Source organism: Scleropages formosus, chromosome 10, assembly GCF_900964775.1.
Source record: "Scleropages formosus chromosome 10, fSclFor1.1, whole genome shotgun sequence".
Taxonomy (NCBI): Eukaryota; Metazoa; Chordata; class Actinopteri; order Osteoglossiformes; family Osteoglossidae; genus Scleropages; species Scleropages formosus.
In genome coordinates, this window is record NC_041815.1 from 30521518 (window position 1) to 30541171 (window position 19654).

Genomic DNA, 19654 nt, shown 5'->3' on the forward strand with positions numbered 1-19654 from the left:
TACTTGGCAGCGCGGTTCTAAAGCCCCGCTGTTGGAGTTTGACTAGTGCGCTGGCTCGCTTTCCATGATTTCCACGCTTGCGCGTCTTGGAGCGCTTGAGCAGCGCCGCTGCACCTCCAACTACAATGTTCAGCAAAACGTCAGAATAATCGAAAACCGGTAAAATATTGGGTGGTGTGAACTGCTGAACTCCCTGGTAAAACTGATTTTAGGAATATAACTAAAGACAGGACAAACTAACAAAAACAGTAAAACAACTGTGGAACTCCACACCGAGGCGGCCATTCGTGGCGCCATCTTCCACTGTATCCCATATGATAATTAATAAATTAATACATAAAAGATATTTAGGAATAGGTATAAAGTGCTGTTTGAAAGTATGTGTCATACAGATGGGCTGGAGACAGGAGGTATGTGTATGGGCCCAACTGCGGGTCGGTTTTATTCTTTCAACAAAGTTCGTTGAACAGGACAATCTCAAAGGTCAGGGACAGGCAAAGGTCTTCCAGGCGCAGACATCACAATCCAGGCAGGATGAAACTCAGTGATCAAGAAAACAGGCAAGGGTCAAGAACCAGGAACTAGGGAACAAAGCAGGATGTGAAGGACAAGGAGAAGATGCTGATACTACAAATCCACAAGGGTCTTTGCAGGAATCTCCATTGGTTTGTGGTCCCGGAGCTGCCTTCATACCAGGACTCATCAATTTGCTGCAGGTGTTGCCGCTCTGCTTGTTTCTGGGGGCGTGACAGTACCCCCCCATTGGGTGGCTCCTGCCGCCCGGCGCTGGGCGATCCGAGTGGTCTCTGTGAAAAGAAGCAATTAGGTCTTGATCCAGGATGTTTGTCACCGGAGCCCAGCTGTGCTCCTCTGGGCCATACCCCTCCCAGTCGACCAAATACTGCAGCCGGCCGTGACACCTCCAGGAGTCCAGGAACTTTTTAACCTGGTACGCCGGGGTTCCGTCAACCTGGACTGGCAGGCATGGCTCTGAAGCCCGCGGAACCTGGAGGTGCGACACTTTATACGGCTTAAGAAGGGAGACACGAAAGGATGGATTGCCCCAGAGAGACAGGGGTAGATGCAAACCGTAAGTGACCGGAGTAGCCTGGCGAATGATCTGATATGGGCCTATAAAGCAGGGGCTGAGTTTTTGGGATGGGAGATGCATTTTCAGGTCCCTGGTGGAGAACCAGACCCACTGGCCAGGATGAAAGGAGACAGGCCGATGGTGGAAATCTGCCTGGTGCTTGTACTGGTGCACGCTGCGACGTAGCCAGGCTGTGACCGTTCTCCAGGTCTCCTCACTGTTTTTGTACCAGGCATCAACGACTGGGATCTCGGTGTGTTCCAGATGCTAGGGGAAAAGGGGACACCTGGTAGTGTAGTGGTTAGAGCAACTGCCTTTGGATCCAAAGGTTGCAGGTTTGAGCCTCACCTGTGGCTGTAGTACCCTTGAGCAAGGTACTTACCCTGAATTGCTCTAGTGAAATTACCCAGTTGTATAAATGGGTAAATAATTGTAGTCTACTGGGGGTGCAGTGGCGCAGTGGATTGGACCACAGTCCTGCTTACAGTGGGTCTTGGGTTTCAGTCCCGCTTGGGGTGCCTTGTGATGGACTGGCGTCCTGTCCTGGGTGTGTCCCCTTACGCCCTGTGTTGCTGGGTAGGCTCTGGTTCTCTGCGACCCTGTATGGGACAAGTGGTTCTGAAAATGTGTGTGTGTGTGTGTGTGTGTGTGTGTGTGTGTGTGTGTGTGTGTGTGTGTGTGTGTGTGTGTGTGTGTGTGTGTGTGTGTGTGTGTGTGTAATTGTAGTCTTAACATTGTAAGTTGCTTTGGAGAAAAGTGTCAGCTAAATGAGTAAATGTAGGCTGATACCCTAGAACACACTGGAAAGGTATGATTCCAGTGGAGGAATGAGGCAGGGAGTTATGGGCATACTCAGCCCAGGGTAGATATCTAGCCTGTTGTTGCTGCTTCTGGCTACAATAAGACCTCAAGAACTAGCCCAGGTTCTGGTGGAGTCTCTTAACTTGTCTGTTACCTGTATGTTAGGCTTATTATGACCCCCAGCTTCTGCCAGAATACCTTCCAGTGTTGTGAGGTGAACTGTGGGCCTTGATCGGAGACAATGTCCTCTGGAAGGCCATAAAGACAAAAGATGTGAAATAGGACTTCTATGGTATCCAAAGCTAATGAGAGTTGCGACAAGGGTATCAAGCAACAGGACTTTGAGAACTAGTTGAGGGCAGCGAGAATGATGGTGTTACCTTGGGATAGCGGGAGGTCCACCAAGAAACCTACTGACATGTGCGACCAGGGCTGAGATGGAACAGGGAGAAGCTCAAGCAGACCTGCGGGGCTTCTGAGTGGGGGTCTGGGCTTGGGCACACGTCTCACAGGCCTCTATGTACTCCTGCACATCTTCCCTCATGGACAGCCAGCTGTAATGGTCTTGGAGGAGGGAAAGGGTCTGTCGGTAGCCCAGGTGTCCAGCCACTGGGGAGTTGTGAGCCCACTGCAGGAGGGAAGGTCAGAGTCAGTCTGGTATGTATTCCTTACCTTTTGGTCGGTTTGGAGGTCTGGGATTCTCTTCCTGGGCTGCTTGGTGCTCCTGCTGGAAGCGCCACCTGACCGGAGCCACTACTCATTGTTCCAGAAAGATCGGAGTGGGCTCCGCCAGGTCCGGTTCCCTGCCATGCATCCTCGACAGGGTGTCGGCCTTGATGTTTTTCGACCTTGGCCAGTAGGTCACCAAGAATCTGAACTGAATGAAAAACAAGGCCCAGTGCACTTGCTGAGGGTTCAGATGCCATGCTTCCTGCAGGTATTCAAGATTTCGGTGGTCGGTTAGAACCAGGAACAGGTGTGCAGTTTCCTCGAGCCAATGTCACCATTCCTATAATGTTAGTTTGATTGCCAAGAGTTCTTCATTCCCAGTGTTGTAATTCCACTCAGCCGGCATCAGCTTCTGCGAAAAGTACAAGCAAGTGTGGAACTTTGGGGGAGTGTCCTGTCTTTGGGACAGGATTGCATCGACCCCGACCTCCGAGGTGTCCACCTCCACCACAAACAGAAGCGAGGGACCGGGGTGTTGCAAGATCGGGGCTGTGGTGAACCTCTCCTTAAGGGTCTGAAAAGCTGTCTGGGCCTCCTCGGTCCACTCCAGCTTCTTCCCCTTACCCCGCAAGAGGGCTGTAAGCAGAGCCGCCCCCAAGCTGAAACCCCTTATGAACCTCCAGTAAAAGTTAGCGAAGCCCAGAAACCTCTGCAGGGCCTTAACCGACGTGGGCTGGGGCCAGTCTAGCACTGTCTGCACCTTCTTTGGGTCCATAGCCAGCCTGTCAGTGCCCAAAATGAAGCCAAGGAAGGAGATTTGCTTCTAGCGGAATAAGCATTTCTCCCCTTGACATACAAACGGTTCTCCAATAATCATCACAAAACTTGCCATACCAGACCCATGTGTTGATCCATCGTGCGAGAATACATCAGGATGTCATCGAGGTAAATTATGACTCCCTTGGTCACCAGATCTCCCAGTACATGATTTACAAAGGCCTGAAACAAGGACGGGGCATTAGCCAGGCCGAACGGCATGACCAGGTACTCATAATGGCCCAAGGAGGTGCTAAACGCAGTCTTCCACTCATTACCTTCTTGAATCTGGATGAGGTAATAGGCACTACGCAGATCCAGCTTAGTAAACACTCAGGCCCCATGGACCTGCTTCAGAGTCGCGGGAATGAGTAGCTAGGGATGTGAGTATTTGACTGTGAGCACATTTAGCCCTTGATAGTCAATGCAGGGATGTAACTCTCTTTCTTTCTTTGCTATGAAAAAGAACCCAGTGGATGCTGGGGAGGTGGACAGTTGAATGCTCCAGGCAACTAGGGCCTCTTTTACATATTCATGTAGTGCTGTTGTTCGGGTAGCAATAGGGGATATATCTGACCCCGAGGCGGAGATGCGCCCGGCAGTAGATCAGTAGATCAGCCTTACTCTTACTGAAGACGTCTGCCAGGTCCTGATATTCACCAGGACAAAAAAGGCTTTGGTCACGTCCAGGCTTTCTACCGAGGTGGTTCAACAGGGTAGGGCCAAGCACGTGGTGGCACACTGCGGTCCCCAGGCCAATAATTCCCCCCTTGCTCCATGAAAAGACGGGGTCGTATTTAGTCAACCACGTGAACCCCAATATCACCGGTGTCTCTGGGAACCGGATAAGATAGAACGCGGGATACTCGGTGTGGCATGTCCCGACCCGGACACGCAATGGCACTGTCTGTTTTTCCACTAGTCCCATACCCAGTGGCTGCTCGTCCAGGGCCTTGATCTGGCAGGAGAATTCACATTTGCGTATCAGGGTGTCATTTCGCTGCACGAAGGTCACATCCATAAAATAACTGGCAGCTCCTGAATTGACCAGCGCACGAGTCTGTACCCAGAAGAACCCCCAGGAAGCCTCGAGTGGTACCATCAACTGTGACTCTGTGCGGAGGGTGGCACTCAACTCGGTTACGTTGCAGGGATGGCTAACAGGTGGTTTCACGGGGCAGTCGGCTTGGAATTGCCCTGTCTCTCCACAATACAGACACGACTGGCCCTGGAGCCACTGCTGTCACTCCTTGGGAAAGAGGTGCCCCTGTCCCAGCTGCATGGGTTCCGGGGCCTCAAAAGGCGCCGCCGTCTCCCACGGGGGCAGCCATTGATGAGGTTGATGCTCCTGAGCAAGGTTGTCCATGATGATCGTGTTTTGTATAAAGCGGTCCACGGAGCAGTCCTCCCCTCTGTACGCCAATTCAACTTGTATCCGAGGATGCAGCCCGCGGTGGAAGGAGACCAAGAGGACCTCCTGGTTCCAGCCGCTCTTCTCTGCCAAGGTCCTGAATTCTAGGGAACAAGCTGCTATGGTCCGGTCCCTCTGCTGGATCACCATCAAGCAGTCGCTGGCCAAGCACGCCAACAGTGGGTGGTTGAACACCGCCAGACACTGCTCCCGGAAGCGCTCATAGGTGATGGGCTCCCACTTATGCCATATCGCCGTGGCCCAGTCCAGCGTGGGTCTGGTGAGGAGAGTAATTAAATATGTTATTTTACTGGCATCCAAATTATAAACCTAGGGCTGGCTCACGAACACCAGTTCGCATTGCAAGATAAAACCCTGGCATCTCTTAGGCGAGCCGTAGTATCTTTCAGACGTGGCCAGCCGGGGGCCCGTCGCTGGCAGACACAGGGAGACTTCTGATGATGTGGGTGGTGCAGCGAAAGCGGCCACAGGCATTCTCACGGCGGCCGATTCAAGCATCATGGCGGGCTTGGAGACCGATGGCTTATGCACCAGATTTTGGAGCATTTCCAGGATCTGCCGCAGGGTCTGGTCGTGTGAGCCAAAGAGGGCTCTCTGCGCGGACACCACCTCTTGCATGCGCTCCAGCTCCGCTGGGTCCATGGTGATGGTGGATTCTTCTGTCATACAGATGGGCTGGAGACAGGAGGTATGTGTATGGACCCAATTCCGGGTCAGTTTTATTCTTTCAACAAAGTTTGTTGAACAGGACAACTCAGAGGTCAGGGACAGGCAAACGTCTTCCAGGCGCAGACATCACAATCCAGGCAAAATGAAACTCAGTGGTCGAGAAAACAGACGAGGGTCAAGAACTGGGAACTAGGGAACAAGGTAGGATGCGAAGGACAAGGAAAAGTCACTGATACTGCTGCAAATCCACAAGGGCGTTTGCAAGAATCTGCATCGGTTTGCGGTCCCGGAGCTCCATTTATACCGGGACTCATCAATTAGCCGCAGGCGTTGCTGATCTGTTTGTTCCTGTGGGCGTGACAGTATGTGAACCCTATAGGCATGGTCATTATTCTTTTATAAAATGTAAAAATAAACATAAAATCTTAAATCTTGAAATAAACATATAAAATGAGGCAGTGATGATATCTCGCCTGAACTACTGCAGCTCTCTCCTGTCTGGCCTTCCCGCCTCTGCCATCAAACCTGTACAGCTAACACAGAATGCTGCTGCACGAGTTATGTTTGACCTGCCAAAGCGTTCCCAAAGTCTCTTCCTCTGTTGATGTAACGAACTTATACTATATTTCTGTGAGATGTATGTTGCTTAGGAGAAAAATGTCTGCTGAATGAAGAAATGTACATGTAAATGTAAATGTAAAATGAATATATGATTATGATTTACACACCTGGGGGCGTGGTGGCGCCGTGGGTTGGACTGAGTCCTGCTCTCCGATGGGTCTGAGGTTTGAATCCCGCTTGGGGTACCTTGTGACGGACTGGCGTTCTGTCCTGGGTGTGTCCCCTCCCCTTCCAGCTTTTCGCCCTGTGTTGCTGGGTTGGGCTCCGGCTCCCCACGACCCCGTATGGGACAAGCGGTTTCAGATGATGTGTGTGATTTACACACCTAATTCTACTTACCTACTTGGTTTAACCAAGGAAACATGCGGTGCACTTATTTTTACACCAGCACTACTTCCTTTTTTCTCCTACATGCATGACTTCCTCTAAACAACCATATGGAATTGCTCTTTACACACCCATTATGTCAGATGAGAAAGACTGCTTCTCGATGAATAAAGATTTTGTTTCTTTGCCTTATGCCTGTGTTCAAGCGCTCTGTGTCACTGCATGGGAAGAGCACACTATAAAAATGAAGTGAATAGAATTGAATTGGTAAAGCTACAGGATACAAGAAGTTAACATACTTTCAAGCAGCACAGTATCTACCAATCTTTTGTTTTTCCTTCTGCTGCTGTGTTTTCTAAGTGGGAGAAGTAAGAAATGAATACATATTGCACAAGGAAGAGTGCATCACTAAAGCTGCATTGCCATAAAAATGACAATGAAAGACTTTCTGAACAAGGCTAAAAATTTCATCAGGTCATGTGTTGCTGGTTTACTGTAAAACCTTTCATGCCTTGAGCAAATACCTTTGATTACCTTTGAGAATAAGCCACTGTGTTGCTGATCAGTTGTCCTCTACACCTGTGCTACACACACATGCTATAAAAGCAAAGCACATTCCATGGTTCTCACTTGGACGGAGACCCAACTGTGAAATGACACTAGTTGCACTTGTCTTATTTGCTCTTTTAACAAGGGCACAGAATCTGTCGTGCAGATTTTTGGAAATCAGATCGAACTATGAAATATCAAAAAGCAGCTTAGACAAAAGACTCTCCCGATTTGAGAGTTTGTTCTTTGCCGATATAGACCAAGGCAAAATGAAGGCAATGAAGACAACCTCCAGAAGGTAGGTAAATTCTCAGCAAGACAAAAAAAAACACTTTGCTTAGTTTTTAGTGACATTAATATGATGTAAAAGAAGTTTCAAGATTCATAAGAATGTCCAGGCTGGAACTCTGTGGTAGCATGTTTATAATTGCCATTCACCATTTAGGATTTATGTTATGGTAACATTAAAAGGGGGTGCGGTGGTGCAGTGGGCTTGGCTGGGTCCCGCGCTTCGGTGGGTCTGGGGTTCAAGTCCTGCTTGGGGTGACTTGAAATAGACTGGCATCCCATCCTTGTGCCTTGTGTTGCTGGGTTAGGTTCCAGTTTGCCACGACACCACTTGGGACAAGTGGTGCTAGACAGTGTGTGTAATATCTTTGTATGTTTCCATGCATTTTTCACAAAATGGAAAAAAGCTACAATAGTTTTGCTCTTATAAAACGTTATGAAGTTGTGTTGATCTATACAACTGGGAATTTAGCAATGGAAATATATGTAATTTTGACTGACAAAAACTTAAAGAAGTAAGTTCTGATAAATACTTCATAAAAAAATATTATATACAAGCAAAAATGTGCTGTCAGTTGTGAGGGGTTAACTTATTTTACAGGGAGGTGGCCTGTACAATGATCTTCACACTTGAGGAGATGAACAGAAACAAGAAGCTTCTTTCAGGTGTCACACTAGGATACAGGATCTTCAGTGCCTGTGGAAACCAGAACTTGCTCAGTACAGCAATGACTGCTGCGGTGGGGCTAGAGAAGCAGTACATGCCTGGAGAAGGCTGCACCACAGCCAGAGTACAGGCACTCATAGGACACTCTTCATCTGGACCCAGCGCCATAGTGAGCAAGACAATCGCTCCATTTCACATTCCAGTGGTGAGAGATGCACTACAAACACATGTAAATGAAATGGTTGAAATTTTCTGTAAATAATAAATCTAGTGTTCCATTAAGAGAATTTCATAAATATTACACGCAAAAACCACAGACTGCGTCAGTGAAGGATGTTCATCACCAAACATCATGTAATATTTCCTATTTTTCCTTCACAGATCAGCCACCTTTCAACTTATGAATGTCTGAACAATAGAAATTTATCTCCAGCATTTTTTAGAACTGTGCTTCGTGACCAGTTTCAGGTAAAAGCTCTTGTGGAGCTCCTGAAACACTTTGAGTGGACGTGGGTCACGTACTTATGCAGCACAGAGACATATTCAGAAGAAGCAACACCCGAATTCATCAAAATTGCAAAAGAAGGGGGAATTTTCACTAAATATATTCTACAATTCTTTGACACTGCTCCAGAAAAAACAGTACTTTCAGTTGCACTGATCATAAGAAGCTTTACCCCTAAAGCTGATTTAGCTTTCATGTCAGTGTCCTACTTTCAAACTTTTTCAGGGATGACAAAAGAAATGAATATTACAGCAATCCAGTGGATTGGCAGTGAATTGCATGTTTCAACCAGAGATTTTTTTTTGAACCTGTGGGTGTCATCTCCAAAGACCTTCTGGGAGACTGTGTTCGGCTGCGGCCTGTCTACTTGCGGTACACACAGGACACCCTTGTCCTCACAGTGCTGTACTTCTCACTGCTTGTTTTTGACCGATGTCACTGTGATAGCTTGTGAAATGGCCCACATGCCTGATACCACGACACACAGCCAAAGTTCAACTTATGTCTGCGGCAACAACTCCTTTCCAGCAGACCAGGTAACACTTTTTGTTTCCTTTGAGGTTATAGATCGTATTTGCATACTGCGCCACAGTTTTGTCCCAAAAATTCAAAATATATTATCTTTATTATACTGAACTGTCTTAGTTATTAGAAATTTGGAAAAGCATAAAGCTAAAATATCATATAATCAGATTTTCTTAAACATACATATATCCCACATCTGACCTCTAATCTCCTAATTAGGTTTTAGGATACCCCAACATTGTATGGGAATCTTTGTGTTCCTTATTAAATAAATAAATAGAATTGTAGGTAGAATAACAGGATTTATCTATCCTGCGTTTTATGCACCTACTCAAGTGATGAACATCAGTGCATCAAGTGGAAAGTAACAAACTAGGTTTACTTAAGAATCACTTCTGCAACTATGTTTCTTTCTCTTAATGTAATACACAAATTGTATTTTCCCTGAGATATGTCACTTTGGAGAAAAGTGTCTTCTAAATGAATAAATGTAAATGCAAATGAAAGATATTATTTTAAGTGTGCAGTCATTAACATATAGTATCTCTGAAAGGTGCCAACGCCAAACAATGCTTCTAGAAAGTGGTGCAAAGCACAAAAGGAGGAGGCAGTAAACAGAAGGAGACCACCATGTTGCTTTGACTGTAAAATATGCAGAAATGGTGGTATGTTTGATCTGACAGGTAAGGTTATACATATTGGAAACTGAAAAAAGTTTACATGGTACTGAATTTGAAACCTTTAAAACCTGCTTGTGCCAATATTATTCTCTGATTTGTTATTGTAATTGTCAATATTTTATTATTTTTAAATATGTTCTGTAAATACATTCTAAAAATAATAAATTCTAAAAATTTCTTAGAAAATCATATCCTGTGTCACACATAATAATGTAATAATATATTTTCTGTGATAAACAAACTGGAGAGGTATGAAATCTGTGCCTTGATTTCAATGCAGAATTAAATAGCTGAAGTTATGTTAGTTTTGCCAAAGTTACTGTGGTCAAACTGTATAATAATTGTACATGAAAAAATACATTTTACCTGAAATAAATCTGGAATTAGTTTAATCTAAAGGAAATAATGAAATCAACTTTAACCATTCTCTTCTTTTTCTTAGAAAAATGGGATACTCTTCCATGCAGTTTGAAGACCCAGACAAAAGAATGCTTTCATCAGAATATCACATTTATAGGAATTCTGGGTTTACTGCAAACTACATTTTCAGTTCTTGGACTTTGCTTGACAGCAGCAGCGGCATTAAACTTTCTGCAGCATAATCAAAATCCTCCAGTTGTGAGGGCCAACAGCTCAGAGCTGAGCTTCCTGCTGCTCTTCTCGCTCACCCTCTGTTTCCTTTGCTCTCTCACTTTCATCGGCCGGCCCTCTCAGTGGTCCTGCATGCTGCGTCACACAGCGTTCGGGGTCACCTTTGTCCTCTGCATCTCTTGTGTTCTGGGCAAAACGATAGTGGTGTTGATGGCCTTCAGGGCTACACTTCCAGGCAGCAATGTCATGAAATGGTTTGGACCTCCACAACAGAGACTCAGTGTTCTTGCATTCACTTTCGTACAGGTCCTCATTTGTGTGCTCTGGTTAACATTATCCCCTCCTTTCCCCAACAAGAACATGAAGTACTACAAAGACAAGATCATTCTCGAGTGTGACGTGGGCTCAGCCGTGGGCTTCTGGGCTGTGTTGGGCTACATTGGTCTCTTCTCTCTCATGTGCTTTGTACTGGCTTTCCTGGCTCGCATTCTTGCTGATTTCAAGTTTCTTTCATTAAGCATATTTATTTATTGTGCCACATGGACTGCATTCATTCAAATGTATTTTAGGTCACAGGCAAAATATACAATAATTGGTGAAATGATTTCCATTTTGGCCTGAAACTATAAATTTTATATGCATAATTTCACAGTCATTAACATTATCAGGAATATTACAAATGTGTCTACAAGAAGGATTTCTTTGAAAATGTAAAACAAAACATTGTGTATTGTCTTCAGTGTAACCACTATGCATCTTGGCATAAATAAAAGAACAACATTCTGTGAAAGCAGTCCCTTTCTTGAAGTGTATTTGTATTACTTCGAAGGTTGATGAAAAGAACAGTTAGCACCTTTGAAAACAGCAGAAATATTGCAAAAATAAGACTGCAGTCATGCTCATTATATACTTATGTAGAGTTTTGCTTTACAATTCTGCGTCATTTCTTGAAACTGAAGTGCTAATATGCAAAGTCAGCAAACTGGCAGTAATCCAGTTTTAAGAGCTGATTGTTGATAGTAGCAAAAGATCTTTAATTTCAACAAAACTGATGCTAAGGTATACACACACACACACACATTTTCAGAACCGCTCGTCCCATACGGGGTCACGGAGCCTACCCGGCAACACAGGGCGTAAGGCCGGAGGGGGAGGGGACACACCCAGGACGGGACGCCAGTCCGTCGCAAGGCACCCCAAGCGAGACTCGAACCCCAGACCCACCGGACAGCAGGACCGTGGTCCAACCCACTGCACCACCGCACCCCCTACTATGCTAAGGTATAGTGTCATGTAATTAAATGATACATATCCTTGTGTAAAAAGTTGTATTTTAACATGTTCCCAAAGGTGTGAATGTTTGCCGAAGTCACATTTCAGGTTTCCATTTAATAATTTAGTGAATAAACACTTTTGATATTTATTCTTTATACGTTATTATTTATAACTTCTACAAATAAAAAATAAAATAAATAATACAAATATGAATACAATAAAATAAATACATAAATATAAAATAAACATTCTATAAAATAAAATTTTGAAAAATGTATTACTTCCATAACTATTTTTATAAATGTTATTTATAACTTTAGATATTATTAATGTAAATCTCAACATATGTAATGGAAATGCTGCTGTTGCAGACAATGCTAGTGCAGCAATTGGGAGAATTGAACCTTTTGATTGGATCAATTGAAAGTTGCTGGGCTCCTGCAATTGGACTACCAAGTTTTTACCTTCTGCAGCTGATGCACATACACACACACACACACACACACACACACACACACATTTTCAGAACCGCTTGTCCCATACGGGGTCACGGGGAACCGGAGCCTACCCGGCAACACAGGGCGTAAGGCCAGAGGGGGAGGGGACACACCCAGGACGGTACGCCAGTCCGTCGCAAGGCACCCCAAGCGGGACTCGAACCCCAGACCCACCGTAGAGCAGGACGAGGTCCAACCCACTGCACCACCGCACCCCCTGCAAAGGTGATGTGTTTCAGTATATTTAAATTAGTGTAGTAGCACTTCTACCATTTTTTGACACTCAGCTCCATGAAGGGCAGAATATGGACCTCGCAACCAGGAGCACACAAAAGCACCTATACTCATGCGAACAAAGAAGCAAAGTCTTGTGTCCTTGGACAATGGTGAAGTGACACACAAGGTGGCAGATATGCTGAACAAGTACTCAGTCTGTGTGGAGTTTGCATGTTCTCCTTGTATGTGTGTGGGTTTCCTTGGGGTGCTCCCGTTTCCTCCCTCAGTCCAAAAACATGTGTTTCAATTAACTTCATGACTCTAAATTGCCTAGAGTTTGTGACTATGTGTGTGGGTACCCTGGAGAGGACTGGCACCCCATCCAGGATGTACCATACATAGTTCGCCCTGGGCTCTTGAAATTGACTCTGGAGTGCAATAATCCAGCTGATTTAAAAGTATTTTTCCATGAACAATAATGACATTGCAGATGCAGGCATCTGATAGGCTGTTTACTGTTTCAGGGCACAAATATATCTGTGACCCTATGAGAATCTGCTGCTGGTGCGCTATGCAAAAAAGACCCTGTTATATATACCTGTAAAATCTAAATTGGTTTTTAGTATTGTGGTTCTGACCCAAGACTTAAAAATGAGATTTCCAAGAGTTTTTATCTTCTGTGCCTTCCTCCTGTTAACAAGGGCACAGAATCCATCTTGCAAATTAATGATAAGCAGTGAACTGCCAGACCTATTAAAAGACGGTGAAATCATAATAGGAGGAATTTTCTCTTATGACAGCTTAATGTCAGATGGCAAGTATGACTTCAGTACCAAGCCAAGAAATTCAAAATGTACAAGGTGTGTAAGTATGTCTGTATTCTTGATCTATTTAAAATCTTTCAATGCAAAAATACGTTATTTATACCAGCAAAATTTAAAAGGACTCTTTCACAGCCACTGATCTATATATGTGGGGTGCAGTGGCGCAGTGGGTTGGACCGCAGCCCTACTCTCCGGTGGGTCTGGGGTTCGAGTCCCGCTTGGGGTGCCTTGCGGCGGACTGGCGTCTCGTCCTGGGTGTGTCCCCTTACGCCCTGTGTTGCCGGGTTGGCTCCGGTTCCCTGTGACCCCGTCAGGGACAAGTGGTTCTGAAACTGTGTGTGTGTGATCTATATACAGAAATGCACTGCTGTAAACCTCTGAATCCTCAGAAAAAACAATACTACTGCTAAAAGAGAAAAAATATACTTTATATTTTCACGAACTAACAAATAAAAAAAATCAGCAATTTTCTTTTGCTTCAAACACAAAACAGTTCCTATTTTGTCAGTGCGTGTCCTTTCATGACTGGAGCTTAAGTGCCCTGACCATTTATATTGCCTAAAAGAAAGAACTACAGGGAGTTTAAGTTGGCCCGTACAATGATCTTCACACTTGAGGAGATCAACAGGAGCAAGAAGCTTCTCCCAGGGGTCACACTAGGATACAGGATCTTTAATGCCTGTGGAAACCAGAACTTGCTCAGTGCAGCAATGGCTGCTGTGGTTGGGCCAGAGGAGCAGTACAAGCTGGGAGAAGACTGCACTGCGACCAGAGTACAGGCACTCATCGGACACTCTTCATCCGGACCCAGCGGCATAGTGAGCAAGACAATCGCTCCTTTACACCTTCCTCTGGTGAGAGATGCAATAAAATGACAATTAAATTAAGCAGCTGAAAAACTCTGAATACAAAAAAGCATTAGCTTCAATATAACAAAGTGATATGAGGTTTTCATAAGTATGTAGTGGTGCAGCGGGTTTGGCCGGGGTTTGCTCTGTGGTGGGTCTGAGGTTTAAGTCCTGCTTGGGGTGCCTTGCGGTGGACTGTTCTCCTGTCCGGGGTGTGTCCACTTCTCCCTCAGCCTTCTGGCCCTGTGTTGCTTGGTTAGTCTCCGGTTCACAGCGACCCTGATCGGGGCAAACGGTTGCAGACATTGTGTGTTAGTATGTTCACAGATAAAAAGAATGTGAATGTCCTTCTTTTTTCTCTTCATAGATCAGCCAACTATCAACTTGTGAATGTCTGAGCAATAGAGATTTATACCCAACATTTTTTAGAACTGTACCCAGTGACCAGTTTCAGGTAAGAGCTCTTGTGGAGCTCCTGAAACACTTTCGTTGGACATGGGTCGGGTACTTATACAGCACAGAGACATATTCAGAAGAAGGAACAGCAGAATTCATCAAAACTGCGAAAGGGGAAGGAATCTGCACTGAATACATGCTACAGTTCATTGGAACTTCATCCGAAAAAACAGTACTTTCAATTGTAAAGACCATAAAAAGCTCCACTTCCAAAGTTGTTTTAGCTTTCATGTCAATGTCATACTTTCAAACTTTCTTAGAGATGACAAAAGAGATGAATATTACAGGAATCCAGTGGATTGGGAGTGAGTCCTGGATTTCAACAAGACAATTAGCAAATGCTGGGAGTGTTAATATTCTGCAAGGTGCAATGGGGTTTGCCATTACCGAGAGTTACATACCAGGTCTGGCAGATTTTTTACTGAGTTTGCAGCCATCAGACGCGCCTGAGAGCATCTTCACTAGGACCTTCTGGGAAACAGTGTTTGGCTGCAGTCTTTCTTCCTCCAGCAGCTCGATCAACCTTAAACTGTGCAACGGATCAGAGGATTTAAGGACTGTCACTAACGACTACACAGACATGTCAGATTCAAGAACTGTTTACAGTGTCTACAAGGCAGTGTATGCCGTAGCACATGCTATCCGCAATCTCCTGCAGTGTCACAATGGGAAAAATCCCACCACTGGAGAGCACTGTTACAATAAGAGTGACATCCAGCCATGGCAGGTGAGACACAGTGGTAATGTTTAACAAAATCACAGATGCTTAAGTCTGAATATTACATATTTTGCTTGAATACTGAATTTAAATAGAAAGAAAAGTTCAGTAAAGTGCAGATTTTAAGAGTTTTAGAATCTGTGAAATAACTGCAGTTAAATTCTCTGTCTGCAGGTTTTGCAACATCTGAAGACAGTAAATTTTACCACGTTTTCTGGGGACAAGGTCTATTTTGATAAGAATGGAAATTCGGTGCCCGAATATGATTTAGTGAACTGGCAAATTGACTCAAAGGGTTCTGTCAAAATTGTGAACATTGGCCGATACGACGGGTCCCTGCCAAGTGGAAAAAGGTTTATAATAAAGCAGAATGTTAGCATTATGTGGTCTGGAAACCAGGAAAAGGTGATTACTACTGTTTACATAAATATTCACTCTCTACACACGCTATACTGTATGTGTAGATATATACTGCCACACATAAAAGAGATTAGTAAATGAATCAATACATTTTTTAATGAAATTGCAATTTTAAAGTCTTGTTAATATGTCCCAAAGGAGCCATTATCAGTCCAAAGTCTGCATTCATGCACGTTATGTGTTTGAAAGGTGCCGAAGTCAGTCTGCACAGAAAGCTGTCCTCCCGGAACACGGAAAGCACTAAACAAGAGAAGGCCTGTCTGCTGCTTCGACTGCATTCAGTGTGCTGATGGAGAAATAAGTAACGGGACAGGTACTATATGCAGACATAAAATTATCCTTTGTCATCCAGTGAAATTAATACGAAGACAAAATAGATATTGACAGATAAACATATTATAATGGAGGGTGCGGTGATGCAGTGGGTTTGGTGGGGTCCTCCTCTCTGGGGGTCTGGGGTCCGAGCGTTGCTGGGTTAGGCTCCAGTTCACTGCAACCCCGCTTAGGACGCAGGGCACAAGCCTGCAGGGCGGGAGGGGACACACCCAAGACTGGATGCCAGCCCATCGCAGGCCACCCCAAGTGGGACTCGAATCCCAGACCCACCAGAGAGCAAGCCCCAGCCAAACACGCTGCCCCCCCTCTATCATATTACATTGTTAAAAAATTATTATTATAGACTCTGCTACATCTTAGAATTACCAAACAAATAAATTACAGAATCATATATTCTTGTGCATTATTTTGTTTTGAACAGACTCTGTCAACTGCATGAAGTGCCCTGAGGAGTACTGGTCCAATGACAGAAGAGACCAGTGTATTCTGAAAGCCACTGAGTTTCTGTCTTACGGGGACATTATGGGACTACTTCTCCTTGTGTTTGCTTGTCTTGGTGCACTTTTAGCACTTGCCATTTTTGCTGTATTCTATCTTTCCAAAAACACTCCCATCGTGAGGGCCAACAACTCAGAGCTGAGCTTCCTGCTGCTCTTCTCGCTCACCCTCTGTTTCCTTTGCTCTCTCACTTTCATCGGCCGGCCCTCTCAGTGGTCCTGCATGCTGCGTCACACAGCGTTCGGGGTCACCTTTGTCCTCTGCATCTCTTGTGTTCTGGGCAAAACGATAGTGGTGTTGATGGCCTTCAGGGCTACACTGCCAGGCAGCAATGTCATGAAATGGTTTGGACCTCCACAGCAGAGACTCAGTGTTCTTGCATTCACTCTCATTCAGGTCCTCATTTGTGTGCTCTGGTTAACATTATCCCCTCCTTTCCCCAACAAGAATATGAAGTACTACAAAGACAAGATCATTCTCGAGTGTGACGTGGGCTCAGCCGTGGGCTTCTGGGCTGTGTTGGGCTACATTGGCCTCCTCTCTCTCATGTGCTTTGTACTGGCTTTCCTGGCCAGGAAGCTGCCCGACAACTTCAACGAAGCCAAATTCATCACATTCAGCATGCTCATATTCTGTGCGGTGTGGATCACCTTTATCCCGGCCTATGTCAGCTCACCGGGCAAGTTCACTGTAGCTGTTGAGATCTTTGCCATTCTAGCTTCTAGTTTTGGTTTGCTCTTTTGCATTTTTTTCCCAAAATGTTATATTCTCATATTTAAGCCTGAGTTAAACTCAAAAAAAAAACTGATGGGCAAAATGGTATCAAAGTCACTGTAAATGGAAATATTCCTGAAACACTCAATACATTCTTTTGCAGGAAAAGTAAAGAAGAATGGTGACATTCAACATATTTATGTCTTGTGTAAATTTTATTTAAAAAACTTATAGAATAGAGAAACAACTAAAAAGAAAAAGACAAAAAATTGAAAATTACTTGCATAACATAATCATTCTGAAGAAACTAAACCAGCTATTACGGTGACTCAAAAAAGTGAATTTGCTTTGTGTCAGCTAAAATAGACATCCACCAAAATCTGAACATTATTTTTTGAGCTTGTAGTATCTTAGTCTGAACCTGCTAAACTAGTTTGAAAAAATCTCAACACTCAATATTAGCAGATAAATAAGTAATTAGTAAGTGTAGTTAATGATTAAAAATTTGACGTGAAAATCACGGGCAGATGGTTATGGTAAATCTATCATTTAGGAACTCTATCTGAGATAAAAGTGAAAAAAGGCATAACCTGAAAAGTATGAGACCTGGCCCACAGAGCAGTGTAAAAAGGATATGAAATTTAAAATAAATTAATGACTTAATGTGGCCTGATGAGCTCTCTTTCACTAAGGTTCAAACACTGCTTCCTCACAATTGTGCAATATTCCAGGATGATAAAACCCAATCCACACTGACAAATGCATTTATGTCAAGAGAACCATTCTTATACGAAATCAAAATACTTTGCACGGTCCCCACAGTCACTAGATCAAAATATTTATGAACATTCATGAGAACTTCTGTGGCAGACAGTGTAGAGTCAATTTCTTTATCTTTCCTTTTACACAGAACTGATCCAACAAATTGCCACACAGGCCTTCAACATCCCAAAAACGAAAGGAAAACTATAACTTTTACATGAAGTAAAATGGAGCGCAAGTCCTTGATAATTAGTTAAATGCAACTAAATGGGTAAATTCCATATCCTTCATCCCTCAAAGAACTAAGGACATTTCTTCTAGAAAAAGGCATAATATCACACTACACCCAATTCAGGGCTTATACAATAGCATTATAAGATGGAGAGAACCTGCTCTGATGACAAAGGGTGGCCCTACTCCTTGTTAGATCCTTGACAGTAACGCATTTTTAGGTGTTTCTGTCATTTTGTCCACCCCCTGCACAGTAGAAGACTAAGCTCCAAGTTCCATATATTGGAAGAGCTTCACAAGGATGCAGAACTTAATGTGCAGAAGGTAAAATCAAAATTCAGGCTATCACGCCAAAAAGTTGGCGGAATCATAGAGACTGTAGGAGGAGTGAAACTTCCGTATTCACAAAACGACAACAAAACCATTTTAAAATACCACTTTAACCCAAAGGTTGCAGTGGCACAGCAGGCTTGGCTGGGTTCTGCTGTGTGGTGGGGCTGGTAGTTGAGTCCTGCTTGAGGTGCCTTGCGGCAGACTGGTGCCCCAGCTGGGGTGTGTCCCCTTGCGTCCTATGCTGGGATAGGCTTCAGTTAGCTGCGACCCAGCTTGGGACAAGTGGTTTCAGACAGTGTGTGTTTTAAACTGAAGTTTAAAATAAGAAAGAAAAATAAATGAGTTCTGTATGTTTATGGAAATGCTCTTTTTAGATCAGTACTACACTCTACCTCTGGCTGTTTGCTAGTCTAACTCCAAAATCCATTTGGCTCCAGTGTGATGCAATGATTTACTTCTCTTCCTCAGAAGTTTAATTCTTCAAATGATTCTAGAAAGGTCTCAAAGCACTTTCCAATTCAAGTCTCTCAACAACAACAGAAATTAGCAACACATCTCTCATAATTATCTTTGTATATTGTATATAGCTCTATTGTATTTTCTATTTTTCAATATTTTTCCCTAAGAAATAATGTATATACAGGTTAGAAAATATAACAGGTTTTTGACTGGAGCAATCACGAAATAGTTGTTAAAATGATTTAATGTCTAGCTGTATATCAGTTTGATTAGTGTAAATCGTATGGAGGACCTAAGACACAACAAAAAACAAAATATGTAAAATGGAAAAAGCATAAACCCTGGGTCACACCTTACTCAAAATTTTCTTGCCATGAACAAGAACAAAAGCTTAACTGAACTGGTGCTGATAAGCTGTTTACAGCATCTGAGCAAAAAAATATCAGTGAACCTATGAGAATTTGCTAGCACTCAACTGTGCACAAATGGATGCTGACATCATTATAAATACCTGGCACGTCTGAATGTGTTTAAGACCCAGGGAGAGACTCAAATATGAGACTTGCTAGCATTGTCTTGTTTGCTCTGTTAACAAGGGCACAGAATCCCATACCTTGCAAATTCCTGGTAAGCAGTGAATTTCCAGACCTTTCAAAGCATGGCGACATCATAATAGCAGGAATTTTCTCATTTGATGTTATTAATACAGAAGATAAATATGATTTCAAAACCAAACCAAAAAAGTCTAAATGTACAAGGTAAGTCTGGGAATTTATTACGAATGTGAAATTCAGTAATGCATTAAACTTAATGAAAAACCATGTATTGCATCATAAA

General features: G+C 43.9%; 1 protein-coding gene across 1 annotated transcript; it reads left to right on the forward strand.

Moving 5' to 3' along the window:
• Positions 1-13617: 13617 nt before the first annotated feature.
• Positions 13618-17155, forward strand: LOC114911663 (extracellular calcium-sensing receptor-like). Its single transcript, XM_029255746.1, has 5 exons — positions 13618-13896; positions 14258-15073; positions 15239-15469; positions 15674-15797; positions 16242-17155. The coding sequence occupies exons 1-5, from the start codon at positions 13642-13644 to the stop codon at positions 17153-17155; spliced, it is 2340 nt and encodes a 779-aa protein (XP_029111579.1). The 5' UTR covers positions 13618-13641.
• Positions 17156-19654: the final 2499 nt, after the last annotated feature.